The sequence below is a fragment of the Lampris incognitus genome, chromosome 11, assembly GCF_029633865.1.
Source record: "Lampris incognitus isolate fLamInc1 chromosome 11, fLamInc1.hap2, whole genome shotgun sequence".
Lineage (NCBI taxonomy): Eukaryota > Metazoa > Chordata > Actinopteri > Lampriformes > Lampridae > Lampris > Lampris incognitus.
This window is the reverse complement of record NC_079221.1, coordinates 12,660,582-12,683,376: the sequence shown is the minus strand read 5'-3', so window position 1 is coordinate 12,683,376 and position 22,795 is coordinate 12,660,582. Positions and strand designations below refer to the sequence as shown.

The 22,795-nt window shown below is 44.0% G+C and overlaps 1 protein-coding gene across 1 annotated transcript in view; it reads right to left on the bottom strand.

Moving 5' to 3' along the window:
- Positions 1-22,795, bottom strand: part of cmss1 (cms1 ribosomal small subunit homolog) — a 49,194-nt gene that overhangs the window by 1,513 nt on the left and 24,886 nt on the right. Inside the window, exons 3-8 of the mRNA XM_056289886.1 lie at positions 4,132-4,274; positions 3,230-3,304; positions 1,353-1,491; positions 420-479; positions 192-294; positions 37-97 (exon numbers count right to left, since the gene is read on the bottom strand). Coding sequence (XP_056145861.1) covers positions 37-97; positions 192-294; positions 420-479; positions 1,353-1,491; positions 3,230-3,304; positions 4,132-4,274 — 581 coding nt within the window. The remainder of the gene's footprint in view (positions 1-36; positions 98-191; positions 295-419; positions 480-1,352; positions 1,492-3,229; positions 3,305-4,131; positions 4,275-22,795) is intronic.

Here is a 22,795-nt window from a genome sequence, read left to right as displayed (position 1 = left end):
ATACACATGATCACATGTACTCCTTGTCTTCACTACCTTGATATGCTTCGCGAACAGCTTCAGCACTTTGGCTTCACCCTTGAAGGTGGTCAGCTGCCTGGTGAGTATTCAAAATAGCAATGCATTAAAAATGACAAATTAAAAAAGTACAGCGAAATTAACAGAAATAGACATTTGGGGTTGTTACTCACTTGATGAGTTCGATAACTCGAAGTGCGGAGCTGCAGACGATTAGCAGCGGGACAGAGCTCTTCTCTGTATGCTGCTTTTGAACCTTGGCCCACTTTGGACAAACTGAGTGTAAAGGAGGAGATCAGATCAGAAAAAACACAACAAAACGAGATTCCCCTTTTCTTTTCTGCCGGAGGGAAAGTTGTCAATGCAAGATTTTGCCAAACGAGGTCTGTAACACCACTCACTTTCCTTCAGATAGGAGGAGAGGCTGTGCGTCAAGTCATTACAGGCCAGAAAACAGGAATCTGGTAGAGACACAATAAGAAAGAGTGTGGTGAGTGGGGTGCATTGAGGGGGGGGTTGCCCCCCATTAAACAAACAAACAAACAAACAAACCATACCCACTCTCCATCCTCTTGGCTGAACGGCACACATGATATATGCTAATCAATGAACGCTGGTACATATAAAGAGTCTACTATCCATATCTAAATTCCTCCATGTTAGACATTCGCACACCGTGTAAGAAAATTGTTCATGGTTTAGAATATGTAGGCCTACGCTACCATTTAAAAGGAAGTTGTGGGTTTTTTTTAAACCCCACCAGAACCTAAAGATCTTTTACAAATCAACTGGTGTTGACTTAAAGCTACAATCGCGAAGATTTACAAATGTCCTTTTTCGTTATTGCTGAAATATTTATGACAACAGCTAATACCCCCCCCACCTCCCCAAAGGGGAAAAAAAAACATACAAATAATGAATACTTTTGTAGTTGCTCATTTTAATGGGAACTTCATAGTAGAGCTTTTCTGGGGAAAATTAAAGGGTGCATAGTGTTTTCCATTGTCATCATAGTAGCCCAATGAAGAAGAGGGTAGGTGGTGTTGAGTTTGAGGAAGAAGTGAATTTGCTGTCTAACAAGCAGATATGACAGAACAAGCTCAGAAAGCATCTTTACCAAGAGATAGTACAAATACCAAAAAGTAAAAAATTCAGGTTCATTTACTGTTTCATTTTGAACTAATCTCTGGGATTGAGAGAGGTCAGACATAATGTGACTGCCGGTGTCATGCGAGGGTAAGAAAGTAAAACAAAATGGGTGATATTCAGCACTGTGGCCTGAACAGATTTGTGTGTCAGCAGCAGCTTTGTGGTTGTGGAGAAACCAGACTCACCCTGGATTTTGAGCTCCTCCATCTCAATGACAGAACGTTTGTCAGAGAAATATTGCAGGATCATGTTTTGCAGGTCTGCTGGACAGCCGAGCTTTGGCTCAGAAGCTGCCAAGACGTCTGTGATTGTCTTCTTTTTCTTCTGGATAAAATAAATAAATAAATAAACACATTAGTTAAATTATATTAAGTAATTAACAATTAATTATGTGTATTAATTATTAATTAATATTAATTACTTATGACTGGGATGTATTATATAATACTTATAAAAATACAAAATAATATAAAGAATCAAATAAAAAAATACAAAATTATAAAAATAATACTTATTATTCATTAAGGGGATTAATAAAGTATTTCTAGTTCTGATTCTGATATACGCAGCCAAAGACCAATGATGGCCGGAGCATTGACCTTTTAACTACATTTACATCCAAGTGTTTTTCGCCGAATTACGTAGTTTCAAATAAAAACAAAAAAAGCTTGATGTAAATGTTTAATATTCCATAAAACCCCTGAAATGTGCATAAATGTTTTAACACTTGCTTGAGGTAGATAAACTCATTACACTGCATTTGCCAATTATACAAATGAAATGCACATAGAGGTTAATCACATGATGAGCTGTTTCTTCTGTTTAACTGGTCCATCTCTCTGGTGGGTGTTGAATTATGGACGTATTATGTAGGACACACGGGATTTGATCAGGATCAGGATTTGATTCATTCAAACAGATCTGATGGAAACATACCTTAAATTTGCATGTTTTCTTTGTGATATTCAATTATTTGCTTTAAATTCATTTGAAAGCTGGGCAGAAACATTGTTTGTTACATCAAAGAAGGTTGATACATCTGTTCATCAAAGAAGGTTGAATTACAACATTTATTGACAGATACTGTCAATAAGCGTTGTATTCAGATGAACCAATTCAACCTTCTTTGATTTTCTTACCTGGATTATTGATCATGCATCAACACATTGTAATTTGAAAATGTTAAAAAAATGGTTTGATATTAATAAGTTATCATTAAATGAAAATAAAATGTGTGGTGTTTGATGGTTTTAGGGTTAATTGTGAAATAAAACTGAAATTGAATGGAGTTGAAATTGAAAGAGCATTTGAAACAAAATTCTTGGGATTGATTATTGATCATAAACTCTGTTGGAAGCCACATATAGAATATATTAAATGGAAACTATCTAAATCTATTGCTATTCTTTACAAAACAAGGGAACTGCTGAGTAGGAAATGTTTGTGTATATTGTATTGTTCATTGATAATGCCACATTGTTCATTGATAATGCCATATCTGCCATACTGTGTTGAGGTTTGGAGAAAAGTTTATAAAACAAATATAGACCCTATAATTAAACATCAGAAAAGAGCTATTGGAATAATAAATAAACCTTGTTACCGTGAATCTACTAATCCATTATTTATGCGGTCCTGCACCTTAAAATGCTTAAGATATTGCGTATTTTAAAACATTGGAAATACTTTTTCGAGCTAGAAGTAAAAGCATTCCTGTTTTCATCCCACACTTTTTTAAATTGAGAGAAGGAAACTATGATTTAAGAGGGTTGTGTATTTTTGAAACATGTAAAGTGAGAACCAGTGTAAAATACAGATGTGTTTCAGTTTTGAGAGTCAAGCTATGGAATGGTCTTAAAGATGAGTTGAAATTGTGTAGCTCGTTGTTGAGTTTCAGAAAATCTTTAAAATGTAAAATAATTAAGGATTACAATTTATTATAAATTCCTTTTTCTTCCTTTTTTCTTCCTTTTGTAAAAAAAAAAAACTATTACAAATACCATGTTGATTAAATGTTGTTATTCCTCTTTATAACTGCAGGCGGCGCTGTAGTGTTTCTGACCTTTCTCCTCTTTTTGGGTTTTGTTGGCTTGTCCTCCCCATCTCCTTTATTCTCCTGAGGAACAAAGCACTCTTTCTGGAAGGAAACAGAACAAAATATTATATTATATTATATTATATTATATTATATTATATTATATTAGATTAGATTAGATTAGATTAGATTAGATTAGGTTCACATGATTTCTAAAGACAAATATCTGAAAAATATACACCATTAAATAGAATACTTTTTGTGTCAACAAATTTATTTTACAAAAGTAGAAAGAGATGTGCAAACAAAATAAACATATATCTGCTCAGACTGTTGTAGAAATGTAAGTGTTCAGTAAATGAAACATGACATTTCAAACATAATGAAAATGTGAAACCCTAAAAATACGACAAATCATTATTTTCTATGACTGTTAACATCACAATCGCTTGTGCACAGCATTGTGGGTAGTTCACCACATCCTGACATTTCAGTTTTAATGCAGTTAGAGAAAGACCTTGTCATGGTGCGTTGTGTAACCTACTGACAAGATGGAGCTACATCGTGTGAATTACAATACTGACAAACTCAATATTGGCCATACCTCGATATCCATAATGAGATGGTGTTTAGTGGATGACTATTGGTACTTTCATAAGATAGTTACAAAGCAGAAAACATAGATAAATTATTATTTGATGACCAAGTAAGTAGAGACATTCATTGTTCATTTCACTAAAACAGTGGAATAAGTTCAGAAAACCACCTCTCTTTACTGTAATGCAGCATTTAAGAGCATGGGATGACAACATTTAAGTTATATCACCATATCACCACAACCCCACAACACATCTAGTCTCAGATCATTATATCCATATTACATCTATGTTGACCAGCTCTGCTCGGTCGGGGCACAAAATTGTTAATACCTGTTCAGTCTTTTTCTTCTTCACTTTGCTCTGATTTTCTGTCACACTCTTCCGCTTCTTCTTCTTTTCTGTTTTTGTCTGTGTTGGCAGTACCTCTGTTTTCTCTTTCTCCTCCTGTTTCTCCTCCTCTACCTCAGGCTCATCTGAAAAAAGAGGGGGAAACTGTCTCATTGTCTGTATGCATGCTCAGTAATCCAGGTAAGGAAACCACAGGAAGTTGAATCAGTTCATCTGGACACAACGTTTACTGACAAGATATGTTTCATCACTCGTCTAAGTGACCTCTTCAGTCTCAACTGATTGCAGGTATCCCCCCCTCATAAACAATACAGTGGCATCACGACCGAAACCAACGATCAGTTTCATATGCAAATAGGCGACCATTAACTAGAGTTACAATGGCCATGTGTATTATTCACAGAGGATTGAGGAATGTTTGCAATCACAGCATTATAAGATGGTGACAGATGTACTCTTAGCCCCCCCCCCCTTTTTGTTGATAAAGCAGTGGAGGTAGTCAGTATGAAATTATGAAACAACCCCAACCTTAGCAATAGGACCACCCTTAACACTGACCAGCTGTGTCTTAAGTCCACGTACTTCACATACAGGGGGCAGTACTATAGGCAGAAGCATGGGTTTGCTATGGGTTCCCCAGTCTCACCTGTAGTGGCCAACTTGTATATGGAGGAAGTGGAAAAGAGGGCTCTGATATCCTATCCAGGGACACCACCTAGCCATTGGTTCAGATTTGTGGACGACACCTGGGTTAAAATTAAATCTCAGGATGTAGCACATTTCACTGACCACATTAACTCTGTGGACAACCACATCAAGTTCACCAGGGAGGATGTGAAACATGACAGGTCAGCCTTCTTAGACTGCGAAATTGGAATTGGTGATGGGGACATTTGATTGTTGACATTTACCGTAAACCAACACATACTGATCAGTATTTAAGGTTAGAGTCTCATCATCCACTGGAGCACAAACTAGGAGTCATCAGGACGCTGTATCACCGAGCTGACAACGTCCTCACCAACACAGCGGTCGGGGAAGGGGAGAAATCCCACATTAAACAGGCCCTGGTTAAGGGTGGTTATCCTAACTGGGTGTTTGTCAAAGCCAGGAAGATGCCCAAACAGTGCACCAGCTGATCGAAGAGAGGAGAAGGACAACAGCTGCCTAAGCGTAAACCAGTGGTGATTCTGTATGTGGCAGGAGTGTCGGAACAGTTGAGACGTGTATTTTCCAAACACCGCATCTCAGTTGCTTTCAAACCCCAGAACATGCTGCACCAGAAGTTGGTCCACCCCAAGGATCAGGTCCCCTGGCACAAACAGAGCAATATAGTGTACGCTGTTAAGTGCCAGGAGGATTGCCGTGACTTGTACATTGAGGAAACTAAACTGACGCTGGCCAAGAGGATGGCCCAACACAGGAGAGCTAACACGTCAGGCCAGGACTCCACAGTCTACACCATCTACAGGCCAGTGGCCACTCTCTCAAGGATGAGGATGTGCACACCCTTGATAGGGAGTAACACTGGTTCGAACGGGGAGTCAAAGAGGCCAATTATGTGAAGAGGGAATGACCATCCCTGAACCGAGGGGGGCGCCTAAGAGTACATCTGCAAGGCTCAGCGTTTTTGGTTTTTACCGATTTTCACCAAAAAATACCCAGATTTTTAAACTGGGTTTCACCTAGATTTTATGTTTCCACGGATCCAAAAGTTGTTCCTTTTCGTGTGAGGTTATGTAACAGTGTCCTCTTGTGGTGAAATTCGGCATGCTGGATGGGTTTGAAAAATAAAAACCGAAAACGCTGAGCCTTGTCCATCTGTCACCATCTTACAATGCTGTGACTGCAACTATTCCCCAATCCTCTCTGAATTGTACACATGGCCACCGTAACTCTAGTTAATGGTCACGGTAATTTGCATATGAAACCGATTGTTGGTTTCGGTCGTTATGCAGCTGTATTGTTTATAAGGGTGGGGACACCTGCAGTCAGTTGAGACTGAAGAGGTCACTTAGATGAGTGATGAAACACTTCTGTTAATAAATGTTGTGTTCAGATGAACTGATTCAACTTTCTGGGAACCCGTCTCACTGTAATGCTGGATGAAGCAGTAGAAACATGACTCAGAGATTACACAGTCTGGTAGACAGGCAGCCCTGTGGTGTAAAAAGTCGTTTGAAATAGTGTATTAGACATTATCCACCATCGTCATCCAAATAACAGAGAAAAACACAAACCTCCACCAAGGCTGAGCAGTTTCCCAACAACACCCCTCAGCCACACTTTCTGGTTATTACCTCCCTTGTTGGAAGAAGGACTAGAATGTATATTTCCTGGAGCAAAATGTGTGTTCTAGTTTAAAATGTTGGTTTAAATTGGGATTATGAATTGAATTGTGGCATCACTCAAAGATTCTGTCATTAATTTATGCAGGGATTTATTTTTTGCAGACTAAGTAAAATATCCCATCTAAGTAAACAGAATTTTACTACTGACTTCTAATCAATCGGCTCTCTGTCCAAGGCCCGTCTGCTCGCAGAATTTTACGAGAGTCCATCCAACATTTTTAAGATATCTTGCTGACAGACAGACAAACAAGGGCAAAGCCATAACCTCCCTGGCAGAGGTAACAAGGTTTTGGAGTCCCAGAAATGACAAGAGTAATCAATTTCCACTCGTCGCATGCTGGTCGGGCTATTTATCAGGACAAGTACACACCATATCCAGTACAGAGACCAAGTACAAATACGCAATTTGTTTTCTTGGATACCGGTAACATGGCAATAATCGCAGCAACTGTCTGGTTATCTATAGCGAGCTTCCCTACAACAACCTCCTCTCTCTGTCTATTCTCTCTCTTCGCCTCATAGATCACATTCTGACGTTATGTGCAGATCCCCTTCCAATAGAGGGCAAATTAAAATACTCACTTGCAAATACCTTAGCTTAAATTAAAACAGAGAATGGCCTCAGTCCAAACTAGGCTATGCATCGGGGTTTCATCATAACTGTGTCCTCACAGACCGACCGAGCACATTGAGGACAATACTAGAAGAATATATAAAGAGGAGACAGTAAGACAGCGTCTATATGTTCTGTTCAGTGTGGCAGTACTCTGAGGAACCTGCAAGAGTTCAAGCTGATGTCCTCCTCCCAGATGTGACTAGCGCTCACTGATGACAACCTGCCACATGACGAGGCAAGCAATCAACCAACCAACCAACCAACCAACCAACCAACCAACCAACCAACCAACCAACCAACCAACCAACCAACCAACCAACCAATCAATCAGCCAACCAACCAATCATTATTTATATAGTAGGTAATGATTAAACAAGGATATGGGCGTCTGGGTAGTGTAGTGGTCTATTCCGTTACCTACCAACACGGGAGATCGCTGGTTCGAATCCCCGTGTTACCTCCGGCTTGGTCGGGCATCTCTATACAGACACAATTGGCTGTGTCTGCGGGGGGAGGCGGGGAAGCCGGGTGTGGGTATGTGTCCTGGTCGCTGCACTAGCGCCTCCTCTGGTTGGTCAGGGCGCCTGTTCGGGGGGGGGGAGGGGGAACTGGCGGGGGGAATAGCATGATCCTCCCACGCGCTACGTCCCCTTGGTGAAACTCCTCACTGTCAGGTGAAAAGAAGCGGCTGGCGACTCCACATGTATCGAAGGAGGCATGTGGTAGTCTGCAGCCCTCCTCGGATCGGCAGAGGGGGTGGAGCAGTGACCGGGACGGCTCGGAAGCGTGGGGGTAATAGGACGGGTACAATCGGGGAGAAAAAGGGGGGAAATCCCCCCCTCCCCCCAAAAAAACAGAACAAAAAAACAAGGATATATAAAAATATTGGATAAAGGAAATGGGGGGGGGGGGAAGATAATGATAAATAAGAACGAAGAGACTTGAGAAAATATAAAAGAATAAGGAAACACAGCACCATGACAGAACCTGCAGTTGATCAGCAGCAAGTTAGCAGCTATAGAGAGGCAGAGTCCCCCTTGGTAGGCAATATGTTCTGAGTAACAACATGTGTTTTGAGTTGAGCGTTTAAAAGTTGAAAGTGTAAAGTTAAATACGTCTCATCCCAGTTCAAATGGGAGATTATCCCTCAGTTTAGGACCTTGTACACAGAACGCCGTTTCCCCATGATGACTCTTAGTTTGTGTTTAGTTAAAGGAGAAGATCATCTGCAGATGTGAGAGCTCTACCAGCGACACATGCATGCAACATGTCATCAGTGCAGTCCGCATGAGATCAGATAAAGTGTATATAGAAATACGTATGCGATAAGAAATACTAAATACTATAAACAATACTAAAAGGGTAAAACATGAACCCTGTGTGAGGGTAAGAGTGCGAGTATGTATGTGTGTATATTACCGAGGTGTTTAATTAGTCCATGAACTCATAAACCCGTCCTCTTTCCCTCCAACATCTGGGATCTGCACCGACTCAACACATCTGTATGCCAACACGCACATGGGGGGTTGTAATAACGTCATGCTTATTCATCCCTGTAGGGGACATCTGCCGGCTGGGACATCTGCAGGACAGCTCGGCAGGATGGACAATGGTCTACATGGTGTCTTGTAGACAGTCTCTGAGTTGATCTCAGACTGTAAGGCATTCCGTGGACCTTATAAAGCTTTATTCTCTCTGTACTTCGTTATGATCTAGCTTGCCCCCCAGTGGCCACAGCACTAATCCATTTCTCAGGCGCTCAATTACCGCGGGCCTATTTAATCAAACGGGGGTTATTTGTAGCAACCAACCAAATTGTTTCAGAGTCGTTTTAGACGTAATGCTGACAGACAGTCGCAGACTAAGATATTTTTTGTAGCGTGCATGCTTGACTGTTTGATCTCAGCAGCCAAATGACACGAGGCATCAGATGGGTCTATTTAGACTACATGGAGGTTTAGCGTCCATGTTTTTAGCCATGTTCCGTACTCCCCGGGACCCCTCAGGTGCCAAAATCTGGTCATTATCTAGGGGCCCGGCACGGCTGACAGTGCTGTACATTATTCAGCAGACATGAGGGTTAATATAACAGTGACAACCAGCGCTGGAACACGTCTCCCGCCGTCAGCTGTACATTTCTGCCCACAGTCATGAGCACTGCCTCCTCCACAGAAAACAAGCACTGGTATTGGAGACTTAAAATCTGATACCAAAAGCCAAATGGGAAAAAAAATATTCCATTTCTAATTTTCCCATTGATCCCAAACTGATGGTCTAAATGTGCCCGGATCAGTACAAAATAACAGCTCAGTACTTGGCACCAGCCAATAATTAACCAAAATCAGTACTGAAAATTAAAAAGTGACATTGGTTCATCCCTAATTTGAGCAGATGTAAATATACCCGTTGTTGGTTTCTTTATTCAAGTTTATCAAGTGTGGTCTTTCCCTAAATGTATCCATTAATGGATAGCGTGCTGTTAAGGTTGGGTAAATAAATAAAATATTGCCTCCACTGCAGGCACTAAGAAAATATTAATAGGATTTACAGTTTTGCCAATAACATCTTTCCACAATTTCCCTTTCTAGTAACAATGTCTTTTTACTATGCATTACTCAGCGTACGCCATTCTCAGCGGGTTGCCAGGTTTCATGTCAGAGGAAGCGAAACCAGCCCCTCCGCTCTGACTGGTGGACCACTGTGTCAGTTATTATTTTACAAATGACCAAATGTCCATAGCCAGCTTTCCTTGTCCTCCTCTCCATCTCTTAACCTAATCCTTTTTATTGAACCCTTCCCCTATCTCTCGCCCTCTCCATCACTCTACCCCGGGACCATTATAGCCGGAGTAGAGGATAAAAAGAGGAAGGGGGGGAGATTAGGTCCAGGTCCAGGATGTTGCTGTTTTTGCCTGGCAGGTCATTTGCTTTTCGTCTCTCCTTACCAAAACTTTTTTTCTGTCTCCATTATCCCCTCCCCGTCTTTCTCGTAAGCCTTTATCCTTCTTTGCAATCATCTGTCAGGACAGCTGCTGCTTCCCACGGAAAGACCCCTCCCATCACTGATGGACCAGACCCACCAGTCGCCCTTGCTCTCCTTTACTCTGACTCACTCACCCTGGAGCTCTTAATGGAACGTCAGGCCGCATGGTGCTGAAGATGAGGAAGAAAGGAAGGAGGACAGTTTAGAGGAGACGATAAGAAGAAAGGGTTCAGAGGAAAGGATTTTATGGTCTGACGCTGGGGAGAAAGAAACGAGAGACCGTCGCTGTAGGCCACCTGTCCGACAGGTAGGACTCATCTGGTTGTCTTCCAGCTGGTTTTGGTTGACTTGGGTTCATCTTCACTAAGGAGGATGCTGCGGAGGGAGCTAAACCAGGCACCTTAAACTGGCATGTCATGTTAAACTGTTTGGCACGATGCGGGTGGATATCTGATGAGGACTAGCATCTTTTATATCGCTTTCTAACAAGTACTTTTATCCTGCGGCCTTGACTTGTTTGTTCGTTCCTCGTTGCCTCGTCTGTTATTTATCAGCTTGCTTTCCCAAAGGCTGGGACATTTCATGTATTTTCATCTCTTTCGTCCAATTTGTTTTATTTTCCTTGCACTTAAATCAATTTGATTAAAAAAGTGCTATACTAACATGATCATTATTATCTCATACACAAAATATGAAGTGCAGACTGTGTGGTAGTACTACAGTACTACACTATTTGCAGTGACAGCTCCTTAAAAGGCAGCCCAAAGAGCTTCCTTTAGGGAAACGTCTAGTCACTGACAACACATCTGAAAACAGATCTTCGGTTCACGAGTGGTTAAGCTTTCTAATGTGTGTGAGCACAAGGAGACCGAAGAGGCCAGAGCTGACCTCCAGCCACAACCCGGGCCTGATACATAAATATGAGTGGCTGAGGGGCAGCCAGATTGACAGCGGGCTAAAACCCCAACGCTAATCTCTTTAACGCCACAAAGACCACTCAGACAACCTGTCACAGAGAGAGGACGAGCTGAGGACCACCTCTCCATGTGTTTAAATAGGTGTTGAGCTGCTGATTCAGCAAGTGATCGCCCGTGGGATTATAGGGAGGATGGCTCCTTCTGGGCCAGTGTGTTAGATGGCAGATCATGGTTTCCCCCTCTGGAACAGTCCAGGCATCGCTTTCCCTGCAGACTGGAAAGGATGGGGGCTCTGAAAAGACTCACAAGGGCTGAACGATATTGAAAATAAAAATAAAAATCAATATTGTAAAAAAAAAAAATTGTTTTTGCAATATGAATAAAAAGGAGTTACATCATTTCAGAATATGCAGCTTTTAACCTTCAAAGCTCCATCTGCAAAGAATTTATCTCTACCAGTGATTTGTGTGATTTTAGAGGAGGAAATAAGGCAGCTGTCCAACGAGTCATTAAAAAAGACTAAATTATATTATTCATCTTATGCGCTGCAGTATTTTTCTTCAGGAGTACTCAGTCACAAACAACAGGACCGTGCTAGATTTCGTTTTCTATCAAGCAATAAGAGAGTTAGCCTGACATGACTGATGGGCTGAATTAGCTTTACATTGCATGCAGGGATGCAGCGGCAGCTTACATACACAGGTGGGTAAACTACGTATGACCTTCAGCCATTGATCATCGTTTCACAACCAGCTACCAATATGTACAATATTTTCAACATCAATTTTTTTGTATTTTCATACTGAAGTACACTATTCTCTTTAACTTAGATCAATTTGATGCTATTTACTTTGACGTATACACTGAATTTATACGGAACAAAGATTCACGTAAGCCCTTAAACATGTGATTAGACTAAATTCAGTCCAATAAAAAGGAAGTTCAAGTCAGTTTAGGTGCATTTACCCTCCTTTATACCCGATTACATCCTTTGCAAGGTGACTATTACGCGTGTGTATAATGCAATGTTGATTCGGAAACTATATATATGATAGATAGATACATATATAGATACATACACACACACACACACACACACACACACACGCACACACACACACACACACACATATATATGTGCTGAGCTAGCCTAGTTCTAAGAATAGCAGAGCTGGGGATGACACAGGGGCTAATGGGAGCTGGCGGTGCATCATCAAAAACATTTTCCACTGAATGTAAATAACTTTACCATGTGTATGGTTACAAAAAACAAACCACTTTTTGCTTCTGGGCTCTATACCGTGACTTTGTGGGTCACACCAGTATTGGCTTAAGTGACAACGTAACCTATCGGGGGCGTAGAGAGTGTGATAATTCTGTCTTTTCCGCCTCCACACTTGGGACGGATCAGTGTGCAGGACACAGCGTGACGTGTGAACAGTAAATATAACCGTCATTGACATGTATCACGTAGAGGGTATTCTATTAAAAGTTGAGACATTCTGGGACGGATGACTACCGCAGCAGAAACAAGCTGCACCTAGTATGTGTCCTTTTGACCGAGAAACTCAGGACTACAGGTATCTTTACACCTGGAACAACAGGTGGATGTAGTGAACTACCTGACAGAATAGAAAACCGGCAGTACTGGTGGTACCTGAGGACCTGATTGAAGACCACTGGTTTACAGTAGAAGAGGGAAAGCAGAACACTTGGCATCAAGGGAAGACATTGGGGGTTAATATCTAAAAATTAGCGGTGGTTTTTCTCGTGCCCTTCACATGGTGGCAGAAAATAGCAGAGGAATGGCACTTGGTGGAGGGAACACATTCATTAAGGGAGTCCTAAATTACCTCGGGGGGCATCAGGAACATTGTTGGATTAAAGCAGACCAGCACGTCGGAGTATTAGGTTACACAGGCTATTTTCAACCAATGAAAGGCCATGGAGATAAATGCGGCAGAGTGAGCGCTGGAATGGTAAAACATGACAATAACTTCCTCCATGACATTCATTTCATATATCTTTAATTAGATTTTAATTAAACATATCTTATTGTAGTCAATTAGTAACAACACAGAATCGTCCCCCTTTAGAGTACGGTAATAGAAATATAAGGATAATGTGACACGATGAATATAATAGCTGTATTATCAGGGGTGCCCCTGGGAAGAAGAGGATTTAGGACATATGGAAAGGAATTAAATACCAGATCAAAGCAGAACATGGTGTCCGGGTGGCGTGTTGGTCTACTCCATTGCCCACCAACACGGGGATCGCTGGTTTGAATCCCCGTGTTACCTCCGGCTCGGTCGGGTGTCCCTACAGACACAATTGGCCGTGTCTGCAGGTGGGAAGCCGGATGCGGGTATGTGTCCTGGTCACTGCACTAGCGCCTCCTCTGGTCAGTCAGGGCGCCTGTTGCGGGGGAGGGGGAGACTGGGGGGAATAGCATGATCCTCCCACGCGCTATGTCCCCCTGGTGAAACTTCTCATTGTTAGGTGAAAAGAAGCGGCTGGCGACTCCACATGTATCGGAGGAGGCATGTGATAGTGTGCAGCCCTCCCCGGATCGGCAGAGGGGGTAGAGCAGTGACCGGGATGCCTCGGAAGAGTGGGGTAACTGGCCAAGTACAATCGGGGGGGGGGGGGGATAAAGACCGACTCCACACGTGTAGTAGAGATGGGGGGATAAAAATAACGAGTGCAACATGATGCATGTAGAAATGCATTTGCAAGAAGCCTGATAACCCGAGTGTCCCTTGACCTTTCACCCCAATATCTTCGAGGCCAGGCGCCATCCAGATGGAGGGGGGGAAACATCCAGATGGAGGGGGGAAACTGAAATCAGATACAGACAGGTCAAACGCTGTAAAGCTCAAATGACCGAGGATCAATTAAAGCGGATGGCTTTGGAGTGGGCTCTCGTGTGGAGAAATGGGACAGGCTGATGGTCTTTTAACGGCCGGTCAATAGAGGTGACAGCTTTTAAAGGATGGTCAATGACGCCAACTGGTTTTAATGGGAATCAATCGACTGGTTTCAGGAAAAGGCTGATTCGGCTCCAGACAGCCGACATGCTCGAAGGAACATAGATTTGTGTTTATGAAGGGGCTTTGGGAGACACGTGAACTCGCATACACCGGCAAAGCCCCCGTACACCTGCTTAAATATCTACACCCTCTCCACCCACTCGTGGCATTTTTGTAGTGATGATTACAGGGGAGAGGAAAGGTCAAAGCGGTCTCAGTAAAGCTCTTAATCCCCGCCATAGTTTACTCTATTAGTAGGATTACCGCTCCACGCACCTGAATAGAAGAAGACAAACCCATTACAACCTCCATCCTGTAAAAACCTGAGCTGTCTCCTTATGGTGTCTCTACAGCCCAAAGCAAGGCAGCAAACCCTCTGGTCCAGCGGGTCGAATACAGCGGGGGCACTTTGTTTAAACCCATGTTATGATTAATGTGTTTCTGTGACGGAAATATAATACTTTCTATGAAATCAATTTTGATGTGTACGCAGCGATCAATAACTCATCCCAAGACAAGTAACAATTCCCTTATTTGTGTGTGTGTGTGTGTGTGTGTGTGTGTGTGTGGGAGTATTGGACTTGCAGGCCCGCAGTTTCCCCTCTCTAAAGCCTCTACTGAGCATATGTTATTGCTAATTTAAGATACAAGCACAAAATTAACAGGCAGACTAACGCGAAACGAGTCGTCGGATAATGGTCTGAATAGAATAACAGAGGCAGATAAAAAAACAAAACAAAAACTAACCACTTTTTTTTTTTTTTTTTTTGCTTTTCAACTCCTAAAGTCAGTTGTCCTTATGTTTCAGCCTCACGGTCACGTGTCCTGGATGTTGTTCGGCATAGTTCTTTTACGCTGGCTAATTGAAGGTGAAACAAAGATAGGCTATAAGAAACACCCAAGTTCAGAGAGAAACCACATTGTCCCTTCAGATCCACACGGGTGTCTGTCAGGAGTGGAGCCTGGGGGTTGTCCGAGGTGCTCTCTCAGATGGAATCCAAGTGTCTCAAACTGGCTCGTTGGTGCATTCCTTGCAAAGACTACCGGGTTTATTAGGGCGATGAGAGTTGACGTGCAGGAAAGTGCAGGTGCAGCCTGCTGCCAGCAGAGGGAGCAGCGGGCGCACAGTGACGTTAACACGAGAAACAACTGACAGTTCATAAAAACTAACTGGAGCCACAGAGAAGTAGTCAGGCTGGATTTTACAGCCCCTTTAAACCAAATGCTTTGGAAACAAAAACTTGGGACCTTTGCTACAGTTACTCCTTTTTTACACTCACAAGGAAAGAAAACACACACAGACACACACATCTTGCTAATAGCCCTTTTCACATACATAGCCAACGTACTTTTGCTTTGTCTTAGTAAAGATTGTTAAAATGCCAACATAGTGTATAACACAACACAGGTATTGACATATCTTTGTGTTTCTATCGTCAGATGGCCGCACGACTATAAAAAAATGATTTGATTGAGGGTCAAAAAATGCTAACAGCCCAGAACTCACCATTAGCCTTGGTTAGCATTTGTGGCCCTCAATCAAATCACTTTTTTTGCAGTCGTCTGACAACAGGAGCATAAAGATATGTCAATCACAAAACCTTTACTGTGGTACAAGCTATGATGAAACACAAAATAAAGGACTGCAGACAGTCAAAGGCAACAGAAAGTTGCAATTGTAACATGGTCGGTGAGGAGAACCGATTTGTACGCTATCTTAACTGAAGACGAAGGGGAAGCATGTCGGCCATGTTTGTGAAAAAGGTCACTTGTTAATTCCAAAAGCCTTACTGAGCAATGCTCATTCTTGTTCCGCATCAATAATCACTGTAAAAAGAAAAAATCAACCTGTTCCTCTCACTTGTTTCTAACCAGTCTGCGGTGCTTCAATTATCACATTCACCCAGATCTGGCGCTCTATAAAACTACAGGCTGTTCTGTGGCCGCCGCGTAACGCAGCTAACCCGAGCAGCTGTGCTTGACCTGATACCAGCAAGATGTTACACAAGAGCTAGTGCAACACTTTCCCCTGCTCACAAAGTGGGCTACATGATCGCTAATACGTCTTAGACAAATAGTTGGGAAATACTGTGTTGTGTATTTGTGTGAGCATGTTTATGTGCAGCATGCGCTAGTTATTTCCCAACGGTTCCTCTTCTCTTTTATAAGCCAGCAATTCTCATCTGGGCTCAGTTTACGATGTGTGTGTGTGTGTTTGTATATGTGTGTGTGTGTGTGATGTAACAGCTGTGCTATATGAGGACCGTGTGTCAGTAAGGGAGACTTCATCTGTACAAGAGAGACCTCATCAAGGGGCTCTAGAAACTTCTCTCTCGTTTATTAAAAGACGACATCATGCGACAGGAGCTCAGTAGAGCAGCAGTAGGAAGTGATTATGGTCATTTGTTTAAGGGTAGACATTACTGCACCACAGCAATTCAAAGTGAGGCGAGGGGTCAATCACAGCACAACTATTCCACTGGATATTGAGTTTGAACTGAATTTTGGCATCTGTCATTACTGTCTCGTCCCTACTGTGTTGCTCTGTATGGCAAATAAACCATACCCATTAGGGCTCTGAATTGGCAGGTACCTCCAAATTCTATATAACAACAATATTTTACTCCCGATTCAATACATACTGTGCACAAACTCTGAACAAGACTTTGCTTCCCTGATTCAAACAACCCAACTTCTTTCAGAGATGTAGAAACCGTTACATCAAACCTCTTCACAGCAGCCGTTCTTTGTCCTTCAACACTGTAATTCGGGGAAAATGCTGCAATATTTAAATTGCCACAGCTTAGTTTTGTGATACTGTACTAAATAAATCCCCCCAAGCTTAAAATCGATGTAGCAGGGCGTCCAGGTGGCGTAGCGGTCAATTCTGTTGCCTACCAACACGGGGATCACTGGTTCGAATCCCTGTGTTACCTCCAGCTTGGTCGGGTGTGCCTACAGACATAGTTGGCTGTCTCTGTGTGTGGGAAGCTGGGTGTGGGTATATGTCCTGGTCGCTGCACTAGCACCTCCACTGGTCGGTTGGGGGGGCCTGTTCGGGGGGGGGGGGGTAGCGTGATCCTCCCACGCACTACATCCCCCTGGTGAAACTCCTCAGTGTCAGGTGAGAAGAAGCGGCTGGTGACTCCACATGTATTGGAGGAAGCATGTGGTAGTCTGCAGCCCTCCCCGGATCGGCAGAGCGGGTGGAGCAGCGACCGGGACGGCTTGGAAGAGTCGAGTTATTGGCCAAGTACAATTGGGGAGAAAAAGGCCCTCCCAAAAAATAAAATAAAATTAAAAAAAATGATGTGGTAAATACAAAACGTATTTGGTCTGTATCATGTCTCCTCTAGTCTTGGGAGTTCATCAACCTTTGCAGCCAGAGGAGCCAGATAAATAATTTCTGCCCTCACCTTGGGCCCCGGGCCTTTGCCAACATACTGTATTTGAACCTGTTGTCATGCTGGTACCCAGATAGCGGCGCTGAGATGCATTTCAGCTGCCAAATGGTGAATTTTTTGACACCATCCCTAACTCCTCTCCCTCCCTGTCAAGTTAAAACGGTAGGAGCTCTATCCATCTCTACCTGTCTCAGTTCTTTCACTGTGGACTTGATTCTGATTTCAACGTCCACTTCTTTTCTTACTCCATGTCTCCCGGTGGCAGGTATCATGTGGATGATATTTGTAACACCGTCCTCTTTCTCATTTGCCCTCGATTCATCACCGCCGCAGGAATCTGACGCAATGCGAGGGGAATCCGGGATCTGATGTCAGAGGGAGGACAGGGGTCAAACGTGTTGGAGCGAGAACTTGCACACGCCTGCTCCTACACACCGACTCGCCTGCACACAAACGCATGCGGAGTCATCACGCGGTGGTTGAATTTCACGTGTCTTCCCTATCTCGAGGGTGACCCTTTGTCAAGAAGGCCTTCTCTGGGTCCGTCTACCCTCCAGAGCCAGACGTGCATCTTTCACGGCCGCTCGAAGATGTAAAACCCAAGTTTCATTACATCACCCCGACCGCCAAAAGGTCTCCATTGTGCTTTCCTCACACAACTTTCAAACCCTGAAATTTTGATCTCTTTTTTGGATTTTACCCCCCTTTTCTCCCCAGTTGTATCTGGCCAATTACGCCACTCTTCCGAGCCATCCCCAGTCGCTGCTCCACCCCCTCTGCCGATCCGGGGAGGGCTGCAGACTACCACATGCCTCCTCGATACATGTGGAGTCGCCAGCCGTGTCTTTTCACCCGACAGTTAGGAGTTTCGCCAGGGGGACATTGCACGTGGGAGGATCACGCTATTCCCCCACTTCCACCTCCCCCCTGAACATGCACCCCGACCGACCAGAGGAGGCGCTAGTGCAGCGCCCAGACACATACCCACACCCAATTTCCCACCCGCAGACACGGCCAATTGTGTCTGTAGGGACGCCCGACCAAGCCGGAGGCAACAAGGGGATTTGAACCGGCAATCCCTGTGTTGGTAGGCAATGGAATAGAATGCCACGCCACCCGGACGCCACCAAAATTTTGATCTCTGGACCTAAGTAAGCAGGTTATGAGAGATTTTCGAAAAGAAAATTTATGATTGCAGAGGGAAATTCGTCGGTTCTTCTCATCGATTTGAATATATACAATAAAATAATTTAAAAAAAAGTTGGCAATTTATCTTGCCTGAGTGAGTAGAAATTTTCCCCAAGCGGACTATCGAAAATAACACATTACACTCAGTTACATGGGGAATAAAAAATGCTTTTGTAATACATCGATGATATGAGAATGAGCTCACAGCAAAAGAACAGTATGACCTTATGCTGCTGAAACTTGCAGAACCAATACAACTGTAATGTGGACTTCAAAGGCCTCCTGCAGGTGACTGACAGCTCCGTGGCAGCGCGCTGGTTACTGAAGACAACCGAGTGTGGTTTTCATTCACACGTCTGCGAAGTAGGAACGGATTCAATCACAAGTTGAGCCAGGGGTCCAGCTAATAAATTCCTACAAACGTTCAAAAGAATTTACATCATCACAAAAGGTTTGCAGTCTGTTTTCCTCGACGCTCAGTAGTCTCGAGAGTTTTGAGCGCTTTGAACAAATATGGAGACGCGGGAACGCCGCCGCGTCTCGCACTTTAGCTTCTCGATGGCAATGAAGGTGGAGGGGAAGCCAAGTTCAAATACTTAACACAATCTGGAAGGCACTTCAAAAAAATAAATAAATAAACAAATAAAATAAAAACACCTCCACCCAAGGGAAGAGAAAAATTCTTCTATACTAAATGAAATAAAACCCAAGGACATTTCATAGGCTCGCTCGACCATGAAATATTCAGCGAGAAGGCTTGGACTGTTCCTCGCTGGCCTTCTCTGGTGACAAATAATTACACGGTGAAATAAACCTATAGAGGACGAGCTGCTTAACAGCCCAGGAGGAATTAGAAATGGAAAACACTGTTCAGCAGCAGAAGTTTTGATCCTGGAAAAGTGAAATGGTAATGACATTTCAAATGAGGCTAAGGGAGCCGATGCATGTTATGCATAGAGGAAAGTCCTGACACGGGGGGAAACCTTTCTGCAAACCTGGCATCCCTTCAGTAACCTTATGAGTTATTATTCCTTCAGACCCAATGGAGGGGTTGTAGGCCGGATTACAGTTAAAGTCTGGGGAGGGCTACAGACTACCACATGCCTCCTCCAATACATATGGAGTCGCCAGCCGCTTCTTTTCACCTGACAGTGAGGAGTTTTGCCAGGAGGACGTAGCGCGTGGGAGGATCATGCTATTCCCCCCCATTTCCCCTCTCTCCCGAACAGATGCCTCGACCGACCAAAGGAGGAGCTAGAGCAGCAACCAGGACACATACCCACATCCGGCTTCCCACCCACAGACACGGCCAACTGTGTCTGCAGGGACGCCCGACCAAGCCGGTGGTAACACGGGGATTCGAACCGGTGATCCCCATGTTGGTAGCCAACAGAATAGACCGCTGCGCTACCCAGTCGCCCTCAAATCCAACCTTGAGTGTAACCAGCACCTTTCTGCTAGCCTTCTTTGCAAATATGTCTTAAAATGTAAAATAAAACTTAAAAATAAAACTGTCGGGATTTTGGAGGATGCAGCCATATTGTTTGAATAAAACGTTATTGAAATTGTCAATGGACAAAACAGCTCGGAGTTTTGGGGGTGAATGTGCAGTGAGAGCGCCACGTCAGGCCTGTCAGCGGAACAGCACAGTGTGAGCACAGACATGTAGACTCTGGCTGTGCAGAACGGGCGATTTAAACGGGTAGCGACAGTTAACGCAATTTACAAGATACTTAAACCGTACAGTGTCTGCCCAGCTTTACACAGTAAACCCTTAAACATATTAAACATTTTCCATTACACGCACAAGTCAAACAACTCATGTTCTCATTTCCTAAAGGTAATGGCATTATTGTATATATAAAACGGGAACAGAGCTGTGAGGTGTTCCAGAGAGCTCTCCATCTCTGGCTAGCTGGACAAAACTGTGTAATGTCTTCTTTACAATGCCCTCCCCAACCCTGCCTCTAGCACCCTCACCCCGCCAACACGTAAGCCACCATAAATAATTTGATTTACGGTGTGCCGTGCCGTGCCAACATGACCCTGGCACCGCTGGCTGCCATGGGCTCCGGAGCGCCAATCCTGAGCAGCCTCCCATGACAGGTGGATATAGAAGTGGATGTGAACGGACCGCGGGGAGCGGATAGCGAGAGACGGACCCAGACAGGCCGTCTCAGTGCTTTATTAATAGTTTCATACACAGGTGATAAACCTTGACATGTTTTATAGCTGCTTACACAGCCAGGTCGAGAATTTCAGGGAATAGGTGACTATTCATTGGTCTCAGCCCACGACCAAATTCACTTTACTGGAGGACGCCACCTCTGTGTGTGTGTGTGTGTGTGTGTGTGTGTGTGTGTGTGTGTGTGTGTGTGTGTGTGTGTGTGTGTGTGTGCTATGCATACGACCACCGTTTGGGTCGTGATGGGGGTCAGAAAGGTAGAATGTTAGTGTTTATCAGTTTAAATGGTTTATTCCCAGGGCTGTCGGGTGTCCTACCAAGCAGATGGATGAACACAGGCGGACTGGGTGGTGTTTAGATCAACAAACAAGGGGTCGACCGACTACATGTGCAGTTGCCAGCCAGCTTGCCAGCGGACGGTCCCCAGTGGGGAAACCCTGGCAAACTGTTATTGAGGCTGACTCTGGCTGGGGGCCAGAAACAAAGTGAAGGAGTAATTGCACATGCATTGAGAATGTGTGCGTGCCCCTTCCTTCATGTGCTTGGAATCAGTATGCATGTGCCTGTCTAGACATTATGTATGCACACACTAATGAAAAAACGAGAAGTTGACTTACGTACTCTGTGTGTGTGTGAGAGAGAGAGCGAGAAAGAGAGAGAGAGAGTGTGTGTGTGTGTGTTTGTGTTAAACCGGAGGTGCTCAAACCTCATCAGTGTCAGTCATCAGGAGGCCGAAGGCAAGGAAACAGGAGCACGTGTCTTGGCAGGACTGCAACCATTAGCAGCACTGCTGCCGATGGACGGGCTGAAGAGAAAATATACACACTCCAGTCCAAGGCAAACAGACCCCAGGCCACCACATAAAAAATCTATGCCAGAGATCACCGACAAACACCAGCTCTGCTGCCTTTCTCCATCTTATCTGGGGTGTAAGTGTCCCCATGTGTGGCTCGGCCTATTCAAGCTGGCCTGATGAAGGCCGTGGCTATAAATGTAAGCCTAAATCGGACTGGTTTTCACTGCTGTAACCACCTTAAAAGGAAAAGTAAAGCTGTGGTAAAATCACAGTGAGAAGAAGTTAACGATTCCTGCTAATGACTGAAAATAAAGAGCTCCTACGATTAAGATATCCTTCTCCGAAAGCCGGTTTTTAAACATTATTCCACCATTGTGGATGATTTAATGAATGCCGCCGTGTGAAGGTGTCAGAGAAATCCCCCGGATGTCTGATGTGTAAATGCTCTGACATCACGTAGGCTCAGCACACGGCCAGTAGGACTGGGAGCACTGGGATGGCAGCCCATTACATCAGGTGTTTTTAAAGGACACTGTTAGTCTGATTCATACTGGCTGCCTTCCCGGTCACTTTCCACCATCTTGTCCGTGGAAACTGATTTGGGCTTTACGTGTTTTGTCTCTTCTGTGTTGAAGAGCGACACCGGTGGAATTTCCCAGCACTGAGTCCATGTGATGTCACACATTGCTCTTCCAGCAGACTGCATGGCGCCTCCTAGTGGCGTTACAACAGACATACAGAAACACTCACTATGGCACGGTGGCCCGGCGGTTAGCACCGTTGCCTCACAGCAAAAAGATCCTGGGTTCGAACCCCAGGCCGTCCCAGGTCATTTCTGAGTGGAGTTTGCATGTTCTCCCCGTGTCTGTGTGTGTTTCCTCCGGGTGCTGCGGTTTCCTCCGACCATCTAATAATCCTGCCTGTGCCCCTGAGCAAGGCGATGGAAAGAAGAACTGGAGTTGGTCCCCGGGCGCTGCAGCTGCCCACTGCTCCTAAACAATAGGATGGGCTAAATGCAGAACACAAATTCACTGTAACCGAACAACTTCACAATGATCAAATAAAGTGGCCTAAAAAGTAGAGACGGCTGCATCCGCACTGAGTGATGCAGAAGGGATCGAATCTCGGCGGGAAAAAGCAAAGGACGTCACTCACCCCCAGAGTCCTCCTCATCT